The sequence below is a fragment of the Rattus rattus genome, chromosome 8 (assembly GCF_011064425.1).
Source record: "Rattus rattus isolate New Zealand chromosome 8, Rrattus_CSIRO_v1, whole genome shotgun sequence".
Lineage (NCBI taxonomy): Eukaryota > Metazoa > Chordata > Mammalia > Rodentia > Muridae > Rattus > Rattus rattus.
Window position 1 is genome coordinate 87,321,342 of NC_046161.1, and position 14,679 is coordinate 87,336,020.

The 14,679-nt window shown below is 35.6% G+C and overlaps 1 protein-coding gene across 1 annotated transcript in view; it reads left to right on the forward strand.

Moving 5' to 3' along the window:
* The window catches only part of Atr (ATR serine/threonine kinase), an 88,208-nt gene that overhangs the window by 6,379 nt on the left and 67,150 nt on the right, over positions 1–14,679 (forward strand). The window contains exons 5-16 of the mRNA XM_032909981.1: positions 698–876; positions 1,629–1,820; positions 4,168–4,358; positions 4,908–5,060; positions 5,288–5,480; positions 5,701–5,957; positions 6,795–6,985; positions 7,068–7,168; positions 7,431–7,602; positions 8,396–8,566; positions 11,023–11,217; positions 13,216–13,401. Coding sequence (XP_032765872.1) covers positions 698–876; positions 1,629–1,820; positions 4,168–4,358; positions 4,908–5,060; positions 5,288–5,480; positions 5,701–5,957; positions 6,795–6,985; positions 7,068–7,168; positions 7,431–7,602; positions 8,396–8,566; positions 11,023–11,217; positions 13,216–13,401 — 2,181 coding nt within the window. The remainder of the gene's footprint in view (positions 1–697; positions 877–1,628; positions 1,821–4,167; positions 4,359–4,907; positions 5,061–5,287; positions 5,481–5,700; positions 5,958–6,794; positions 6,986–7,067; positions 7,169–7,430; positions 7,603–8,395; positions 8,567–11,022; positions 11,218–13,215; positions 13,402–14,679) is intronic.

Here is a 14,679-nt window from a genome sequence, read left to right on the forward strand (position 1 = left end):
AACAAGAGAACACCACATATAATAATGGCATGTTAAGGGCACAATTTTCATAGTTTAGTTTCATTTTCAAAACTTTTTACTTCCAGTCCAGAAAAATTTGTTCATTAAGTAGTGAACTGCCTAGTGAAGTAGAATAGATTGTTTTAAAGTAGAATTTATAAAATACATATTTGTAGCAGCATTAATTGAAAGGAGACTAGTTATCTTAATTGGAGAAAACTTAATCATTGAGATTTTTATCTGTGAATTTCACTTTAGAATATGTAATTAGTGATATTTATTTTCTATCATTTTTCCTGTTTGGACTGTGGGGAAAGACAGGCAATAAAATACTCAGATGTATAGTAACTTGATTCAATATTTTAAACATTAAACATTTTAGCTTATTTAGTCAATAAATTTTGTTGGATTTGTAGCATGAAATAGCTAATGATTCCCTTATGAAGATTTCTGCATAACATTTTGAGAAAGGGAGGAGGGTTTATAATATGCATTTGTTGTTAACCTTTTTAAAGCTATAGAACCGTCTTTAATAGAATATAAAATAATATTGATTGATGTGGGTATTTGGTTTGTCTTAAAAAACTCGGAAGTGGTTTAGCTTCCTGGGAACATGTAACACTCATGCATTTTCTGTTTATAAATAATGTAAACAACTCCTAAGAGGTGGTATTTGAAATTACTTTTGTCTTCTCAGTATTTGTTGGGACCATTTTATGCAGCCTTGAAAATGGAAAGTACGGAAATTATTGAGAGAATTCAACGTCAAGCTCAACAGGAGAATCTCCGTGGTAGTAATGATGGTGTGTCACCAAAGAGGCGTAGACTCAGCTCCTCTCTCAGCTCTTACAAAAGGCCATCCAGACAGTCTGAAGAGTATGACCTCATCTGATTTTTTTGTAGACAGTTCATAAAATTTTATCTTAAAAAATAAAGTTTCATTAACTATTCTGATTTAAGAACACAAAGGACATCTTTCTAAAAATGGGCGATAGGAATGTTTAAAATATTTTGCCAGTCATTATGATATACTCTAGTATGACACTGTAGACTTAGATATAGTTACTTTGAATGATTTTGCCTGCCTGTTTAATTTGGTTTTTAATATTTGGAAATTGTCAGCCTGTGTGTCTATTATAAGTTCAAATCTTAATATACTATTTTTTGTATGGAGCCAAAGAATTGCCATAGTTCAGCCTAATGAACGTTGTTTTAAATCTCTCCTAATGTAGATAAGAAGTTGATAATACATTGCAAATTTTTTATTTTACTATTACAGTTACTGGTGTGTATGTGTGTCTCTCCGTATTGTCTACATGTGTGTATGTATCACAACAAATGTGTAGAAATCAGTGGAAATGGGTTCTTTCTTGTCATCATGTGGTCCCCAGTGATCAAACTCAGGTTCTCAGGCTTGGTAGCAAGTGCCTTTATCTGCTGAGCTGTCTTGCTGATTCTTTTGTTTTAAATATAGGCATTTACTTAAAATTTTGTGCTGGACTTTAAGCCTGGGGCCTATGTATATTAAGTAAACATTATTCCTGAGCTGTACCCCCATTCCATATTTTGTTTGAAACACATTTATATCATATATTAATACCCTCTACTGTGATTATACTTATTTATAGAATTAATCATGTGGATATGGACAAAAAGAGCATATTATGGAATGTTCTGAAACAGAAAGCTGAATCCCTTCAGATTTCCCTTGAATGTGGTACTCTAAAGAATTCTGTTGCTGAGGCATTAGAAGGAATCACTATTGTATTACAGCTGACTGCTCTCTGCACTGTTCACTGTTCTCATCAAGACATGGATGGGTAAAAAAAATTCAAAGATTTAATTTTTTTTTATTATGGGGGTATAATGTTTGAGGGTGCATGTTGTAGGATATTTGATCACACTGTGAACCCAAAATTGTATTATTCACTGAGAAAATGCAGTTTCTAGTTGTGTGGCTCAGCCCTTAGCACAAAGCTTTAATCCCTCTGTGTGGAATACAGTCATGCCCTTAGCACACACCTTTAATCCCAAACAGTGAAGATAAAGTTAGTTTGTAGAAAGAAGCACCCATGTTTGAAAGTGATATCTATTGAGTGTCAGCAAAGTGACAAATCTGAGAAAGATTTGACAGAATAGAAATGCCCAACTCTCACCAGGATGGGGGGGGGGCTACTTAAGAAAGCAGTGCAGAGTGCGGGAGAGGGAGAGGGCTAGGAGGCAGATTGCAGAGAGAATAAGGTAGTCAGAACAGGTGATGAAGAACAAGCCAGTGAATGAAAAGGAGTCAGAAGATTAGAGTAGATTGCCAAAGTTAGTATGAGGCTAAGCAGAGCAATTCAGTAAGAAACTGAGAGAAGCCAGATTGAATTAGTGAGCTTGAAGAGGAGTTTGAATCAGAACAGCTGAGTTGGATCAGCCAGCCAGAGTTCAGAAAAGAAAAAGGTGAGCTTATTCAGCAGTAAATCTCAGAGGGTGAAAACATTCTAGACCTTGATAAGATTGTATGGAGGCTACAAGCTTCCAGGACTAGGTCTGGGTTAGCAGACAGAGGCAGTAAACCTCAGAGACAACACTTACTACAGAAGAATTAAAGATACTTTTAGTGCAGGCACACCATGGAATGCATGTGGAGCTCAGGAAAACTTTGTGGAGTCAGTTCTCTCCTGCTTTTACATGGGTTCCAGAGATGAAAGTCAAGTCTTTCAGGCTTTCAGGACAAGTATTTTACCCACCGAATCATCTCATTGGCCCATCCTTCAAATGAATTTGTATTTACCATTACTCACTTGATTTCTGTGGCCGTAGGAAACAAACTTTGTAATGAAGTAGGTAAGACATGTTGCTTCTGTCTTTATGTCAATCCTAGAGGTAAATTCTATTATACCTCGTGTGCCAATTAGATGTTAAAGTACAGAAATGTAGATTGGTTTTTTTTCTCTTAAGCCTAAATAACTTTTCCCAAGGATACATGATATGAAGATAGCAAAACATATTTAGGTGCAATTCAGAAACTCATGTTCTTTTGGCTATATTTCTTTTTTTTTTTTTTTAAGATTTATTTCTCACATATATGTACACTGTAGCTGTCTTCAGACACACCAGAAGAGGGTACCAGATCTCATTACAGATGGTTGTGAGCTACCATGTGGTTGCTGGGATTTGAACTCAGAGCCACTGGAAGAACAGTCAGTGCTCTTGACCACTGAGCCATCTCTCCAGCCCTTGGCTATATTTCTTAAAATAGAGCAGAAATTTAGAATTCAGAAGAGATAGATTTTCTGTTCAGTACCTTTAATCTAAATTTTCTGTCAAAAGAAACAAGTGAAGAATTTTACTGCCATAATTTATGACAGCTTGTGATGATTCTGTACTTTCTGACTAACCAGTACAGAGTTATAAAAGAAGAGATTTTAGGAAATTTTATTAATTTAGTTGCCACTAAATTTAGAATTTGAGATAAATTCATAGATAAAAATCCCAGTGATTACATTTTCTCCAATTAAGATAACTACTTCCCTTCCAATTAATGCTGCTAAAAACACATAGAAATTCTGCTTTAAAATAGTGTGTTCTACTAAACTAGGCAGTTCACTGCTTAACAGTTTTTCTGGACTGAAAGTAAAAAGTCTGAAAATGAAACTAAACTATGAAAATTATCATGTCCTTGACATACCATTACTGTGTGATACTTTTTCTTGTTAATAGAAAATATCAACAAGGACTTTTATGAAGAGTGTTTGCCACATCAGTTAGTAATTTACACAGGAATGCCTTCTATCATTATTTAAGCCTGGTAATTAAACATTCAAGGATCCTAGATTAATTCCCCATATCACAAGAGTGATTTAAGAGGCTGAGACAGGAGGATTGCCTCTAGATCAGCTGCCTAGGCTACAAATTAGACACAGTGTGTCTGCCCTCCCTATATCCCCTCCTGCCCCCAAATATACACTTGCACACTACAATAGAAAAAAAATCAGTGACTTAAATCAACATAAAGACAGTACACTTAAGCATAGGTTGTTTTGCATTTTGACTTTAAATTGGCTTAAGGTTATAGGTTAGTTCTACACTTAATTTTCCTTTGGATTTATTAAAATATTATATTAGACTATAATAGAATTCTTAATTTTAATGTCTTTTCTAAAAATGTACTTGTTGCAGCCATAATGCCAAGGATTGTCAACACAAATATAAGAAGAAACCTCCAGTAGTAATAACTTGGATGTCTTTGGATTTTTATACAAAAGTGCTTAAAAGCTGTAAGAGTTTGTTAGAATCTGTTCAGAAACATGAACTGGAATTAGTCATCGATAGCGTGGTGAGAATTTATGATGCTTTGATGTATATACAAGGTGAGTATATAAGTGAGAAGCAGTAGTCATTGTAGATGGAGGCTTTCTGTTTCTGCCTAAAGTTTAAATGCAGAAGTATTTGCAATATTGAGAATATTTTCAAATTTTCTGTTAATTAAACTTACTGGTAATTTCTGAGTTTCACATTATTTGTGTAATATTTTGATTTAGTCAATAGACATTCATTTGAAACATTTAGATGTTTTGGTTTGTAAATCTGAAGAATATTATGATCCATTTAGACAGTATATAGATGCATATGTTTTTAAGCCACATTTGCTTTCATTGGCCTCACAGACTTCAGCAAGGGCCTCAAGTAGAGCTTAGTGGTAGAGTACATGTTAAACTTGTGCAAGGCTGTGGGTTTGCCACAGATCACTCCCAGTTAAAACTCAAGATTGTTTCTTGCCCTTTATTTTAAGAATCTTTATTGAATGTTCGTTGTAATTTCACTTAATCTTTTGGATGTCTATATCCTTACTGGTAAAGTAAAATGACGAATATCATGAAGGAATAGGTTAATTTATGTCCTTTTGTCTGTCTCTGTAGTAAAAAGTTCATTTCAAGATCATGTTCTGGAAGAGTTATGTGGAATGCTCTCACTTCCATGGATTTATTCCTATTCTGATGATAACTCTTTAAAGATGACCACATTTGCTACCAACCTTCTGCCGTTAAGCCAGAGGGTTTGGGAAAGTTACTGTAAGTAGTCACAAAAGTGTCTGTGTGTAGCTTATTTTGTTGTGTTTAACTGATCTCTGTATAGGATTTATAATACTTTATCATACATTTTTCAATAATTAAAAGGAGAATATTCAGAAGAGTACAGAAAGGAGTTTGGTATAGTAACAGTATATTTGCCCTATACCTCAAAATAATCAGCAAACGTTTCTAAAGAAATCTTGTTTCATAAAGTTAATTCTGTTTAGCTCCACAGGCACAGTCACAATGCGTGTTTCTTCTGACACTGTTTCCAAAAAGAATATTCCTTGACTGGAGAACAACAGTTTATAATTGGGCCTTGAAGAGCTCCCATGAAGTAATCCGGACTAGTTGTATTAAAGGATTTTTTATCTTATTGCAGCAGGAGAATTCTTGTAATCAAATTCCCAAGATGCTAATGTATGTATTAAGAATTTGATTTGACAATATAATTTGACTGTATAAATCATTAATCTGACTTTCCAAGTTAGTATTGCAGAATACAGACAGCAAATATTGCTTGTAACTTGAAAATTTTATTTTTCTCTTCTAAATTTTATTTTTTCCTTTTATCTCAAATGGAGAGGGTCTAATCTAAAATATTTACTAGGAAGATTTCGTACTTATTCTTTTTCTCCAGAGATAGAGTCAAAGATGATTCTCACGTGGTCAAGAAAGAATTTGCTTCTGTCCTTGGTCAACTTGTCTGTACTCTTCACGGCATGTTTTATTTGACAAGTTCCTCAGTAGAGCCTTTCTTTGGACCTGTGGACTTGTTCTGTAAGAACCTGAAAGCCACTTCTCAACATGAATGTTCATCTTCTCAAGTAAAAGCTTCCGTTTGCAAGCCATTCCTTTTCCTGCTGACTAAAAATACACCTAGTCCAGTAAAACTTGGTGAGTAATTACTTTGGAATTAAAAGCACTTTGCAGTGTTACTGGAGTATGAGCTTGTTGCAGGGTTGAGGTTACAGGTGCACCAGGAAGATCATGGGTTTACATGGTAACTTGTAGTTTATTCACAAGATAGTTGATAAGTGATTCTATGGACCCCTAAGTTCTATAAAATTAACAGTAAGACTAAGATTCCTCTCAGTTGCATCAGTTAAAGTTTTTTTTTTTTTTTTGAGTCTAATAGGTAATAATCTATTAAGCCTAAAAACAATCTTTTGATAACTTAGATACTGGAATTTATTTTAAATTTAAATCATTTATATAACTTCCTAAGTATGAAGTAATCTAAGTTGGTAAGTTTGCCAGCTGTAGTGGCACATGCCTTTTTGATACTAGCATTAGGAGGCAGAGGCAGGTGGATCTCTGTGTTCAAGGCCAACTGGTCTACAGACTTGAGTTCCAGGCCAGTCAGCCAGGTTTCTTTTTTTTTTTTTTTTTTTTTTTTTTTTTTTTTGGAGCTGGGGATCCAACCCAGGGCCTTGCGCTTGCTAGGCAAGCGCTCTACCACTGAACTAAATCCCCAACCCGTCAGCCAGGTTTCTACAGTGAGACCTATCTCAAAATAAACAAACAACAAAAGAACCACAAAACCAAACAAATGAATTAATAAGTTCTACAGTAATCTCCTTAAATTATGTATGCCATGTATACCCAAATATTGACATAAAAGGCAAAATGGGATTGTTTGCTGTATTTTATTTGCTGACAGTGTTTTTAAGTACAACTTTGTTATATATGTCCAATTGGAAAATATGTAAAACATATACTATCTTGCTTTAGCTTTCATAGACAATCTGCATCATCTTTGTAAGCATCTTGATTTTCAAGAAGATGAAACAGAGGTAAAAGCAGTTCTTGGCACTTTATTAAATTTGATGGAAGATCCAGACAAGGATGTTAGAATAGCTTTTAGTGGAAATATCAAGTATATATTGGAATCTTTGAACTCTGAAGATGGATTCATAAAAGAGGTTAGAAATCTTAAATTAAAACATACAGGTTTTTATAAACCTAGGCATAAAACTATTCTGACCATATACTTCGCTTTCCTAGCTTTTTGTGTTAAGAATGAAGGAAGCATATACACATGCCCAGATATCAAGGAGTAATGAGCTGAAGGACACCTTGATTCTTACAACAGGGGATATTGGAAGGTATGTCTGACAGTATTTGAATTGAAACTTACTTATTTTTGTCACTGGCTTATGTGCCTGGTATTAGAGATGTGAGGGCTGGAGATGTAGTCCAGTGGTAGAATACATGCCTACTGTACACTGAAAAAAAAAAAAAAGAAAATAATAAATTGTGATATAAGATGTATATTATGGAAAAAATATGATCTCCATATATTTAATTATGTGTCTGCATTAGTTTCTGAGACACTGACTTCCTGTATACCCGTGTTTTTATTTTCAGGGCAGCAAAAGGAGATTTGATACCTTTTGCACTCTTGCATTTACTGCATTGCTTGTTGTCTAAGTCTGCATCCGTCTCTGGAGCGGCATACACAGAGATCCGAGCACTAGTTGCAGCCAAAAGTGTTAAACTACAGAATTTTTTCAGTCAATATAAGAAACCAATCTGTCAGGTGAGAACCAGCATTCAGCCTTTCAAAAGACAATAGCAACATTTTACAGGAGTTAAAAATGAAGTTGAAGCCAGGCAAAGTAGTGTGTGTGTTGATAGTCTCTGTTACTTCACTTGGAAGTGTATGGTCGCTTGAGTCCAGAATTTTGAGACCAGACTGGGCTTAAGGAAAACAATATATGCATGTCTTCTTATTTTGCTTGTTTTAAAAGATTATTTTTTAAGTTATACTTATTTAGAAATGAATTTTTGCCATTTGTATTTAAGGATAATGGCCTGAAGATATGGGTCATAAATGAAAGGGAATATCATCTTTTAATAATGTACTACATTATTATATTCTTGTTAAGTTTGGGGAGTCATTTTTTAGCCTTTTTAGTGATGGTATTGTAATAGGACACTTTGTTTTCAGAAACAAATCATCAGTGTCTGAAAAGTTAGGCCATATTAAAGTATCGTTCTTACCCTCATCATGATATTAAAGTTTCTTAACTGAGATTGGTTGCTTTTGGGGTTGGGGATTTAGCTCAGTGGTAGAGCACTTGCCTAGCAAGCACAGGGCCCTGGGTTTGGTCCTCAGCTCCAAAGGGAAAAAAAAAAGATTGGTTGCTTTTCTCCAAAGTAGGATTATGACATAATCTACCTCATTAAAGTGAATGGAATGAGTCCAACTATGGCAGTATAGAACTTAAAGCTATCCTTTATGCTAGCTTAAAAATTATTTGTTGGTGGGCAGGGAGTGGGGTTTGGTTGCATTTCCTTCATTTGAAAACTAAGAAAAAATTTTGCTTTAGTTTTTGGTAGAATCTCTCCACTCCAGTCAGATGACAGCACTCCCAAGTACTCCTTGCCAGACTGCTGAGATGCGAAAACAACATGTTGCTCATCACAGAGAAATGGCTTTAAATACCTTATCAGAAATTGCCAATGTTTTTGACTTTCCTGATCTTAATCGTTTCCTGACAGTAAGTTGGTGTGTGTGTGTGTGTGTGTGTGTGTGTGTGTGTGTGTGTGTGTATGTGTGTGTATGTAGTTGACCTACTTGAAGCGTTGATTTCAACATTTCATTTATTTCATTCTGTTTGTTTATTTTTATAGAAAACCTTACAAGTACTGTCCTAGGTATGGTTTAATAAGCAGACACCAAAGCAACTCTTACAATGACAACATTTAATGGGGACTGACTTACAGGTTCAGAGGTTCAGTCCATTATCATCAAGGCAGGAATCTGGCAGCATCCAGGCAGGAGGAGCTGAGAGTTCTACATCTTCATCTGATGGGTGCTAGGAGAATACTGGTTTACAGGCAGCTAGGATGAGGGTCTTAATAGCCCATACCCACAGTGACACATCTACTCCAACAGGGCCATACCTTCCAATAATGCCACTCCAAGGGCCAAGCATATACAAACCATCACAAGTACATTTAGGACCATATGACCCTTAGATTTTTAAAATTACATGCTTTATGTGTGTGTACGTCAGAAGACAACCTTGGCTGTTGTTGCTCAGGCACTGTCCATCAATTTTGGGGGTGTGGTTGTTGGGCACAGAGTCCCAGCACAGTGCCCTGGAGTTTTTGCCAAGTAAATTTGAATGGCTGAGCAGCAAGCCTTTAACATCTCTCTGTCTCTGATTCCATAGCACTGGGAATAAAGGCTTCTGTCACCATGCCTAGTTGTTTGTTGAGGATTGAACTTACATCTTCATGCTTACAAGGCGTGCCCTTTACCACCCAAACTATCTCCTGAGCCCTTAAATTGTGTATTTATTTTTACTTTGACAGAGATTATTGCTTACACAGTATAACTTAAACATACATTTATTTATTTATTTATTTATTTATTTATTGTTCTATATATCATATTTAATGATACCATAATCTGGTTAACTCTTATGTTTTCAATAGTGTCCTGGGCTCCATTAGTCATTGAAAAATTAATATTTACCTGTAAGAAGTTGAATTCTAAAATAGAGAATTAGTGATATGATCTGCTGTGAATTCGAATGATAGACTTTGTAGCATGGGATAGTTTAGGAAGACTCTGAAATTCATTAGGGCTAAGTTTTAAAGGGTAATGGAGCATTTTATCTTTTTATCTTTCCCCCAAAGTCAGGTTTATTGTTAGTCTTAATAAATTGTGATAACAGTTCATACAGGAGTTTTCCCTATAGTATTATTTTAACAAACTTAAGTTGCTTATAAATTGATTATATATACAAAGAAAATAGGAACCACAGATTCATACCTTATTCATTTCATCAAAACCCACAAATATTTATTGCAACATTACCCAGTGGCAAAATAAAACTCTAAGAAGAAACTAAATGTCTAAATTTAAGACATACTATGCAACCACCTTAAGCTAAGTATAACTAAAGTTAAAAGGCATAAGGTATGTCTGTGAAGGGAATCCTATTTGTAACTTTGTTGTTTTCTTTTTCTTTCTTTTTTTCTTTAAAACAGAGTCTCATTCTGTAGCACAGGTTGGTGTCAAGTGTTCTCTCTTGCCTCAGACTCACACTTGTGACAGAATCTCACACTTGAAAGCAAGGCTTGGATCTTGTTCATTGTTACATCCCAGGTTTAGAATAACGACTTAACATGGAGTTATAATCATTAGGACATGTAGAATAAATACACAAAATAACTATTTTCCCTTTGGAGTTTATGGTAATTTAATGAGCTAGACCTTAAAAGAAATAGACCAAAAAGGAAAGATATGTTGCAGTATTGGGATGTTAGATGTGCCTAACTGTTTCACTGGCTGTGGGTGTCTAGATCTGTTTGGGTCAGCTGCTGGGTGGAGCCTCTCAGAGGACAACTTGCTCCTGTCTCCAAGCATAACAGAGCATCATTAATCATGTCAGGGACTGGTGCTTGCCCACCGCATGGGTCTCAAGTTGGGCTGGTTATTGGTAGCCCATTCCCTCAGTCTCTGCCCCATCCCTGTGCCTGTGTTTCTTGTAGACAGGATAAATTTTGGGTTGGAAGTTTTGTGGGCAGTTTGGTTTCTTTATCACGCCCTAGGGCTCGCCTGTTTTCTGTAATTATGAAGCATCAATTCTATGATCTAAGACATTCTTTCAGTTTGCACTGGCTATTCTCTTTTTTTTTTTTTTTTTTTTTGGTTCTTTTTTTGGAGCTGGGGACCGAACCCAGGGCCTTGCGCTTCCTAGGCAAGCGCTCTACCACTGAGCTAAATCCCCAACCCCTATTCTCTACACTTTTATTCAGGCCCTGAATCATAGTAATGTCATCCGTCTGTTATAGTCTAGTGAGGAATGATGAAGCTGAAAACAAGTACGATTCCATACGTAACTTCCTGTAGCATTAAAAAGTATTTCTCGTGGATGGCTTATTTGAACAGTTTATCACCCAGACAAGTGTACTTTTTGATAATTACTGTGTGTTTTTCCAGAGGACATTACAAGTTCTACTTCCTGATCTGGCCGCCAAAGCAAGTCCTGCAGCATCGGCTCTCATCCGAACTTTAGGGAAACAATTAAATGTCAACCGTCGAGAGATTTTAATAAATAACTTCAAATATATTTTTTCTCATTTGGTTTGTTCTTGTTCCAAAGATGAATTAGAACGTGCCCTTCATTATCTGAAGGTATTTGAATATTTGTATGTATTTTGTTCTTTTATTTAAATTAACATTATTGGAAAAACTATTGTAACATTGTAATATAGGAAGGGCCATAATTTATAGCTTATACTGTAATTTGTATAAATATTATTGTGTTAAATAATCATTGTCGGGCTGGAGAAATGATCACTGACTGCTCTTCCAGAGGTCCTGAGTTTAATTCCCAGCACCCACATGGTGGCTCAAGACAATCTGTAATGGGATCTGACGCCCTCTTCTGGTGTGTAGGTGTACATGCAGACAGAGCACTCCTACACTTAAAAAGTAATCATTGTCTTGGGAGGATTCTAAGTAACATTTTTTTGGTATTTTTTTCTGATCATTTACTATAATGAGATAGAATAGTCATCCTTTCACGGGCCTGTGGTTTTTATATAATTTTAGTGATTTTTGTGCTGATTACAGTTTTAAGTAAGCTGATATTGTACAAGTAATTATAGGAAGAGATAACTGTCTTTAATCATATGCCTGTGTTTGGTTTATTTACTTGCTGCTCTGATTATAATTTGATTTCAATTCTTCCCACTTTAAAATATTAAATTTTTGTGGGACTGGAGAGATAGATGGCTTAGGGCTAACAATCTGTGTTCAGTTCCCGACACCCACATGGCAGATCATATCTTCCTGTAACTGCACATCCAAGAGGTCTGAGACCCTCCTCTGACCTCTATGGCACCAAGCACCCATGAACATATACCTACATATAGGCAAAACACTCTTGTGTATAATAAGAAAACAGACAAATCTTACTATTTTAGTGCATGTGGGAAAGACAGAGTGCATGGACCTTTATGCGTGTGTGGAGATAGAGAACAACTTTTGGGACTCATTTCGTTGTGGGTTTAGGCTTCATTATGGGCTTAGGCTATTAAATTTGCATGTCTAGCTAATTTTTAAATTTAAAATTATAGCTTAGGTTTCTTTTTTGATTTTATATTAACAGCAGTGTCTTTGAGGAATATAAGACTATGGGATCAGAGGACCTTAATTTCATTTTTCTCTAAGAGGACAGCAGATGTCTTCTCACTTGAGGAGTAATGACTATTAATTGTTTTCATTCATCTCAAGAGCATTAACCTATGTGTTACAGAAACAGAATGACAGTATTTATGGATTGCATACTACATGTCAAAAACTTCGCTCTATGCTATCTGGGTCACTTAAGTTACTTGGCAAGATAGAGGGAGCATAGTTTATCTTTTATACAAAATGCTTGAGACCAGATTTCAGATTCTTTTTGTGCGTGCGCGCACGTGCACACACACACACACGCACACGCACACACAAATACACAATGAGATATCTTGAGAATGAAACCAAAATCTAAACACAGAATTCATTCCTGTTTCACATACATCTTAAATGTATAGCCCAAAGCTAATTTTATACAATATTTTCAATGTGCCCTCATTTTGACAGCAACTTGTGTTTTAAAGTCAAGTATGAAATTATAATAGTGTTCAAAAGAATTGGTATTTGTGTTTTTAAATAGAAACATTCAGGCAGTGTTTTGTTTTACAGATGATGACACTTAAGGCAATGAGGTTAGGTTAGATTAGGTAATTTGTCCATATCACAGGACAGCCTGTAAATGACAGCTAGATAGAATTTAAACTCCCGCATTCTGACCGAAACCATGCTGTGAACACTGTTTTTACTCCCAGGGCCTATGCATTTGTAAATACTGTTTTGCAGATGCAGAAAGACCTTAGGCAAGCATAAGACTCTTCATTTTTAAATTTCATTTCAAAATTAAGTCTGATCACTTTTCTTCATTGTATACAGCTCATGGGAGACCTATCAGGAGAGAACAAGATTAGAATCCATTGCCAATATTCTTTCTTAGTACTATTAGTGAACTGTGCCACTTGACCTAGAGCTCTTGATTTACTAAAAACACATTAAAAAATCAGTGTATTTAAATTGGATGCTAACATGAGGAAAATGTTTTAATATCTTTAGAATGAAACAGAAATTGAGTTGGGGAGCCTATTAAGACAGGATTTTCAAGGATTGCACAATGAATTATTGCTGCGTATTGGAGAACATTATCAACAAGTTTTCAATGGTTTGTCAATCCTTGCCTCATTTGCATCTAGTGATGATCCGTATCAAGGACCACGAGATATCACATCGCCTGAACTGATGGTAAGGGACACAGTACATGGAATTTAGTTTGTTTGGTTTTCTTCTTTTTTGTACCTTACTTATAAAACTCAGGAAACTCCTCTCATCTGTTTTCCAAATGTAAGTATCTCTTTAAGTTTTAATTGATATTTTCCTTCCTTACTAATTACTAATTAGGAGAATGTCCTATATACTTGCTTAGTCCAACCTTATAAAAGCATTTTCTTCACTGAGATTTCCTCCTCGCAGATAATCTTAGCCTGTGTCAAGTTGACACCCTCCCCAGCAAGTGTCTCACTATTGAGCTATCTGTGTGTAACTTCAGCCCCCAAAGAATCTGTATTCTTCCTTCCTGACTTGATTCCCCTCATCTTCCCTACTTTGGGCAATGGTACTTTGTACCATCATCTACTCATTTGCTTCAACCAAAACCCGAGAACAATAAGTGAGCTCTTCGAATAAACTCTGTAAGACCATGTGTGACAGTGTGCCTTTCCAACCCACCTTTCGTTCAGTTCTTCTTTCCACTGCTTTAGCTCTATCTTTGTTTCTTAAAAACGGCAAACGTTCAGATTTGTAGTTGTTGGCTCTAGATGGCCTCTGTACTTATATTAATAATTCCCTGGGTGCTTTTTACTATTCAAAGTTTCCTTATCACCCCTACCTAAACTGATTTATCCAATTTTTACCACGTGCTCACATTTGTTTCCTTATAGCCCCTATCAGTCATGGTTATGTTTGAATTTATCTAGTGCCTCCTGCTAATTTGCCATATATACCGTTGCCTGTCCAAACCCATGTGCCTGGCACGATAGCATAGAAACACAGGTATTTGGTGAATGGAGATAGACATAGTCAAAGTACCGTTTGGCTCAATGCCAAGAACTTTAAAATTAGAATATTTATATAGACTTGATGCCACCTATTCCTACGTTTTATTTAAGACCATAAATTAGAACCATATAATTAGTGAATTGCACCAAAGTTTAATTCCAATCTAAATTAGAAGTTTACAAAACATATTTTGGAGACGCTGTGATGAAACCCATTATTTTGCCAATCTCAAAAAAAACAGTGAGGATTTTTTTTTTTTTTAAAGTAAGTTCACAAACCAAAAGGTAAATTCGGGCTTGAAAAACAAATGTTTTCTTTGCTTGGCAAAATTAATGTATGCTAGATAGATAACTAATTCCTCTTCACGATACACTAGTACAGATTCTTCCTCATCTGCCCTCAGCCATGCATACAACCCTAAGGTAACCAAAATCACGTGCCTCAACCTTAAGCCATGCTACCTTA